This window comes from Neophocaena asiaeorientalis, unplaced genomic scaffold (assembly GCF_003031525.2).
Source record: "Neophocaena asiaeorientalis asiaeorientalis breed wild unplaced genomic scaffold, Neophocaena_asiaeorientalis_V1.1 scaffold961, whole genome shotgun sequence".
NCBI lineage: Eukaryota > Metazoa > Chordata > Mammalia > Artiodactyla > Phocoenidae > Neophocaena > Neophocaena asiaeorientalis.
The window spans coordinates 14,041-20,766 of record NW_020173916.1 but is presented as its reverse complement, the minus strand read 5'-3'; the positions used below and the strand labels follow the sequence as shown (position 1 = coordinate 20,766).

Below are 6,726 nucleotides of genomic sequence, written 5' to 3'. Positions count from 1 at the left end.
TTGCCTGGAGACTGTAAGGTTGTTTTGAAAAATGACATTACGAATTTGAATGCAAAACTACTTGCGTAAGTGCCTGTTCTGTGACGTACAGACTTCATTCTTTACTTCAATGGTAAATGTGGTTAGCTGTAGCAGCTTTGCAGTAACAAACAAACATAGAGCAGTTTGTGATGGCAAAAAGAAAAAAAGCAGGACATGTGTTTATTTAACCTGAAGAATTAATTTTTATTTGCAAAAAGAGCATTACAGCATGAACTACACAGAAAATAACAGAGCACAACTGATTTAAGTTACATGAATAATAAACATAAATCCAGAAAAAAAACAAGCATGAAAATAATTTTTAAATACTGTTATTTGTAAACTACTCTCATTAAAAATAATTATCTTGGCACATAAAAAAGGCAATGGCCCTGAACAAAGATTTACTAACGCCCCCAAAAGGATTCCTGTGCTTTGCTATCGTTTTGCACAGGTAAAAATAAGGGGCACAAAAGCTGAGTCCAACAAAAGCATATTAAACCATAATGTTGTGCTTTACTTGGCCTTAATCTTTTTGCAGCTATAATTTTAACTTGATTCATTAATAAGCTAAATAATCCAAGGCACACTGATTGCATTTGGTTACAAGGTAGACAGAGAAGAAATAGTAATCTTCAAGTCCAAACGTATTCTGAGATGAGAATTTTTCCAGCACAGCATCTTACACATTGAATATATGATTTTAAAGAGTAAGAGTACCATAATTAAAACTTTTTTAAAATAAAAGGAAAGAAATAATTATGTGGTGTTGATTCTTTGCACGTCCAAAGGAATTAACCTGAAAACATTATCCGCATCACTCGGGCTGAACGTCTTTTGAGCAGTATTTTTATCAAATGGGCCGAGGAGCAGGCAGGAAAGAGCTACTTGCCATTTAACAGAGTAGCTTCATTAAAATAGGACAGCCATCTCCGACACGGGCCTCTACAAGGGAAGCAGCACCCATTAATTTCTTGTTTTTGACTTGATAAAGCGAGGCTAAAAGATCAGCTCATTCCAACCTGTTTTGCTTTTTAGGTTGGGGGTTATTTAACTGAGGGGGTATGGAATGCACTACATTGTCCCTTGTATGTTTTCCTTAGCAGCACAACTCAGGGAATTCTTGGGAGAAGAGAGCTAGTAGGTTTTTCTACATTCCCATCCCCTATGATGAAAGCATTCATCAATTTTGCATATTTGCTTTATTTTCTGACACCATAGCTGGAAAAATGCTTACTGAAGGCTTTCTCGGTTCTTGACAATCCCTTCATAGAGCATCATTTACAGCAAACATTGAAATCCCAACTGGCTTCCCTTGACTTACTGCTCACATCTGAACAACGACCCCTCCTGTCCTCAGATAATGTTACTTCAGGAAATGAAGTTCTTTTTATTTATTCGTCTAAATCAGCAATTCTCAAAGTTTGGGAGGCTGACCGTTGGGAGTTCCAAGGGTCTGCAAGGGTCAAAGCTAAATATATTATTTGCCTTTTTCACTCTCATCCTCTCACAAGTCTACAGGGGAGTTTTCAAGAGGCCACCGAATGTGTGATAGCACAACAGATTGAATGCAAACACAAACATGAGAATCCAGCTGTCTTTTCTGAAGCCAGATGTTAAAGAAATTTGCAAAAATATTTCATTTATTGTTATTATTTTTATTGGTTGCACTGTGCAGCTTGCGGGATACCACTTCCCTGACCAGGGGTCGAACCCATGCCCCCTGCAGTGGAAGCGCAGAGTCCTAACCACCGGCCGCCAGGGAAGTCCCTTATTTACTTTTTATTTTTTAGGCTGCAAAAATATTTCAAATGCCACTCTTCTCACTAGATTTTTTTGGTTTCAAAAATGTAAATTCATTAAAACGTTTGAGCACTGCCAGTCTAGACAACAAACGCTGGACAAAACTCTTACCAGCTCTGAGCTTCGGTCTCCTCCTCCACCAGTTGGAGGGAATAAAGCCTCACTAAGACTGTGAATATTCAGTGTGAAATCACTTTGAAAACTGTAAACGACCATACAAATATGAGTTATGGTCACTGTCTTATTAGTGGAAAGAATATTCTGTTGCTTTTTAAAAGAAAGCATTCCAGCGTCGATGCAGCTTTTGGATTCTCCATGCCATTACTCCCTTACCCCAACACCAGAACTGCCAAACTGAATTTATTCCTCTGAAAAGCACCAAGGAACAGTCCACTACAAAGCATCGTTCCCACCCTCCACCCTGGTGACTTCAGAAAATTGGAGATTTATCCTAAACAGTCCTAACTCCCCTGTAATAATCCACCAGGATCCTAACAACACTGCAAACTAGTTCTTCTATAAAACACTTCCTTTTACCCTAAAGCAACCTTTACTTTCATGGGGTGCCCTCTTGCTGTGATATGCTGAGATCTGTAGCATTAGCATGTTTTTTGACAGCCCACTAAAATATATTCCCCAGATGGTATTAAATAGTTTTTAATGTGTAATGTTTATTTCCTATACTTTCTAATCTGGAATCTAAACTGATTTCTAAGTATATCTGAACCTCCTTTGTGCTCTGATTTTATCTCACATGCCCAGATTGAAAACAGAGTGGTGAAGCTCAATTAAAGATAAAATTGGTCACGATATGGGACTTGGAATGATTGACTATCTCATCAACTTCAGTAGGAGCTCCATGTATAGCTCAAACAAGTTCTCACAGAGATAAAAGTGCTTACTGAATGTTCACAGTAAGACTTGCTTCAAATCTTTTGGCTGTGGAAATGACCTCATGACCTCAAGGATACTGACAAAGGACTGCCCCTATGTGCCTCACCTATTTCATCAATAAAATTGCTCGAAGGGTTTTTATTTATCTTAATATGTCATTACTAACCATTAGAGGCCTTTCTTCTTCATTGTCATCATAAGAAGAGTAGAAATAGTTACTGGACCATTCCTCAGGCTCGACAGAGGTTTCTGCAGGTGACGACATCTCAGTCCAAACTGTAAGAAAAACATGGAGGGTGGCAGTTACTGGTCCACCACAAGGAGAGAAGTAAAATGAAGTGTAATAATCAAGGCCATACCCTTCAATGGTCCAAGAATAATACCTTTTGTAATAAAACCTCCAATTAGCTTGTACTAGTTTAGAATTTCTGATATTTCAGAAAGGGCCTAGAATATCTACACTTCTTTTACTTTTCAGAATAGTTTCCTGTTGGGGGTGGTGGGAGTTATTACAGATAATAAGAAGTTAAATAACATTCCAGAGAACATTTACCCCTTCTTATAGAAAATCATCTCTTCCAAAAATTCTTTCTATAGCATTCTTCTTGGTCCCACTTAAATAGCACTTATAACATTCTACCTGGTAATATTGGTATTTTGGACTTGTCGTATCTCTTTTATTAGGCAGGAACCATGTGTTACACATTGTGTGTCTCATAAGGACCTGCCTGCAAGAGATGCTTAATTAATAAAATGCATTGAACTGGTATGGGAGAAGCAATCTGATGTAGGCAGAGAAACGACACAGCATTTCATCTTGGCCACGCTAAACTATTCATGTAACCTTGGGAGAGTCATGTTAACTTTCTCTGACTTGGTTTCCTCATCTGTCAAATGAAGGCAGTGGTACTAGGCTCTCTCCTGATGGCTCAGGGGGCCACAGTATAGATGACCTGAGGGAAGTGACACGTAAATGGAGAACTGAAGCTGAGCAAGGTTGTTGTTCCTTGTTTCTCCTCAGCTAGTAGAGAAGTCTTCCAGATTAAGGAACATCATATTTAAGCATTGAGTATCAGGCACCCCGTTAGGCATTTCTTCAGGGAAGTCTATGCTGTTGATCCCAGAGCTGTTCAGGTGACCCTTGCAGGTGCTTCGGAAGCGCCTTGCCTGTTATCACACTATCAAATTCAATTTTCATTGCTTGTTGCATTATCTTTCTACACTCCTAGCTTCGTGGGGATGGCAGCTGAGCGTATCTCAGTTAGACTGTATGCCCAGAGTACTGCACAGTTCCTGGCACACAGGCTGCTATGTTTGTTAAATTAAACAAATTGTTTTAAATCCCTTTAAATGGCCCAATTTGAAAAATAAAAAGAAATATTCCTGGGTTGTAAATGACTCTTTTCTATTCATTAAACTTACAGTGAGTCAAGCAGGTGTGCATCCCTTGATGCAGGATGTGTTTTATTCACCTCTGTATCCTGTGTAGGAGGGGCTCCCAAACTTGAGAAGGTTCCAGAAAGAATCACATGAAGAACCTGTTACATTACAGCTGGCTGGGTCTCACTCCCAGAGTTTTTGATTCAGAAGGTCTGGGATGGAGCCAGAGCATTTGCCTTCGTAACAAGTTCCCAGGTGATGCTGAAGGTACTGGTCCACGGACCACACTTTGACAACCTCTGCTCAGCTGAGTATCTTGCATATACACAGGACAGAAGAGTCGTCTAAAAATGGGTTAACTTTGTTTTCTCCATATAAAGTGAATAGATGGGTAGATTTCTCAAATTAACAACGGGAGGAAACAATTTGCACAGCCATGAATTCTGCCTTCAGATGAGCACTACACATACCTGTATTTGCTTCTGCCCGAACTGACGCGATGGCCTCACCAACTTCCACCATAGCGCTGGTGTGCTCCAAGTCAGTTTCCTCAGCACCTATAAAAGCTCCCTGTTGCCTTCTGAAATAGTAAATATGTAAAAACTGGTAAGCTTTTTTTCAGTTTAAGAGTAATAAGAAATTTTAAATGGTATTTCTTCTACTAATACCATGTGTTAAGAACATAGTCTAAGAATCCATTCAAACAGAGCTGATTTTCCCCCTTATTTAAGTCTCTGTGATAACAGCTCATAATATACAAAAGCTTTAATCCTGGGATCCAAGCCAGCATGGAAAGAAAAGGCTCCTTTCTGGACCCAAGGCAGGTATATTGTTTAAAATCCCTGTTTCATATTATATTGTATACCCAAAATTTGCTAAGAGGTAAATGCTAAATGTTCTCACCACAGACACAAAAAAGGATAACTATGTGAGGTGACAGATATGTCAATTAGCTTGATTGTGTTGATTATTTCACAGTGTATATGTATGTCAAATCATCAAATTGTACTCTTTTTTAAAAATATCTTTATTGGAGTATAATTGCTTTACAATGGTGTGTTAGTTTCTGCTGTATAACAAAGTGAAATCAGCTATACATATACATATATCCCCACATCTCTTCCCTCTTGCATCTCCCTCCCACCCTCCCTATCCCACCCCTCTAGGTGGTCACAAAGCAAGAGCTGATCTCCCTGTGCTATGCGGCTGCTTCCCACTAGCTATCTGGGCCTCTCACTGCTGTGGCCTCTCCCATTGAAGAGCACAGGCTCCGGATGCGCAGGCTCAGTGGCCATGGCTCATGGGCCCAGCCACTCCATGGCATGTGGGATCTTCCTAGACCGGGGCACGAACCCGCATCCCCTGCATCGGCAGGCGGACTCTCAACCACTGCGCCAACAGGGAAGCCCCCTCAAATTGTACTCTTTAAACGTATATAATTTTAATTGTCAACTATAACTCAATAAGTTGGAAAAATATAAACAAAAAAAAAAAACCCCTACTGTTCTATGAACTTTTAACTTCAATGAATTAGGCAAAGTGTATATGAATGACAATGAAACCTCAATCTGATTAATACTGTTGAGTTGTATCAGCTACTATAGAGTCAATTGCTCCATGAAATCTAAAGACTTTACTTCCAGAATACATGATAAAACACTGAGTATTGTGAACCATGGAAAATAAAGACTTCCACCGTGACTTTAAAATGGTTCTCCTGCGGCTTCCCTGGTGGCGCAGTGGTTAAGAATCCACCTGCCAATGCAGGGGACACAGGTTCGAGGCCTGGTCCGGGAAGATCTCACATGCCGTGGAGCAACTAAGCCCGTGTGCCACAACTACCGAGGGCTGTGCGCCTAGAGCCCGTGCTCTGCGACAAGAGAAGCCACCGCAGTGAGAAGCCCGCGCACTGCAACGAACAGTAGCCCCCGCTCGCCTCAACTACAGAAAGCCTGTCCGCAGCAACAAAGACCCAACGCAGCCAAAAATAAATAAATAAAAAATAAACTAAAATGGTTCTCCTAAAGCCTCAGATGAATCAACATACTTTGCACCTGATCTTAGCTACCTGTGAAAGATGATATGCAACAGAGAAAAAGAGTATTTTTATTTTCATTGGAGTACAGTTGATTTACAATGTTGTATTAGTTTCTGCTGTACAGCATAGTGAATCAGTCATACATATACATATATCCACTCCTTTTTAGACTCTTTTCCCAGATAGGTCATTAGATAGTATTGAGTAGAGCTCCCTGTGCAGTAAGTCCTTATTAGTTATCTATTTTATATATAGTCGTATGTATATGTCAGTCCCAATCCCCCAATTTATCCCTCCCTCACCTCCCCCCCACCCCGTAACAGTAAGTTTATTTTCTACATCTGTGACTCTATTACTGCTTTGTAAATAAGTTCATCTGTACCATTGAAAAAGAGTACTTTTAATAAGTCCTTCAATGACCCTACATCATGCAGATGCTGCGCGGTGAATTTCTGTGCCAAGGCCTTGGAATCACCGTGAGGATTCTTTCTGCATATATGTAAATGTTGTATGGAAACTCCACCTTTTAAGATTCCTAGAGGCGGAATACAATGGCCACATCTCTAAACCAGCAGCAAAGCTATCATTCA

General features: G+C 40.0%; 1 protein-coding gene across 1 annotated transcript in view; it reads right to left on the bottom strand.

Annotated features, from left to right (window-relative positions):
• Nucleotides 1-328: 328 nt before the first annotated feature.
• MCF2 (MCF.2 cell line derived transforming sequence) overlaps nt 329-6,726 on the bottom strand; it is a gene marked incomplete at its 5' end in the record, with an annotated part of 18,577 nt that continues 12,179 nt past the window's right edge. The window contains 3 exons of the mRNA XM_024751900.1: nt 329-966; nt 2,885-2,994; nt 4,569-4,678. Coding sequence (XP_024607668.1) covers nt 934-966; nt 2,885-2,994; nt 4,569-4,678 — 253 coding nt within the window. The remainder of the gene's footprint in view (nt 967-2,884; nt 2,995-4,568; nt 4,679-6,726) is intronic.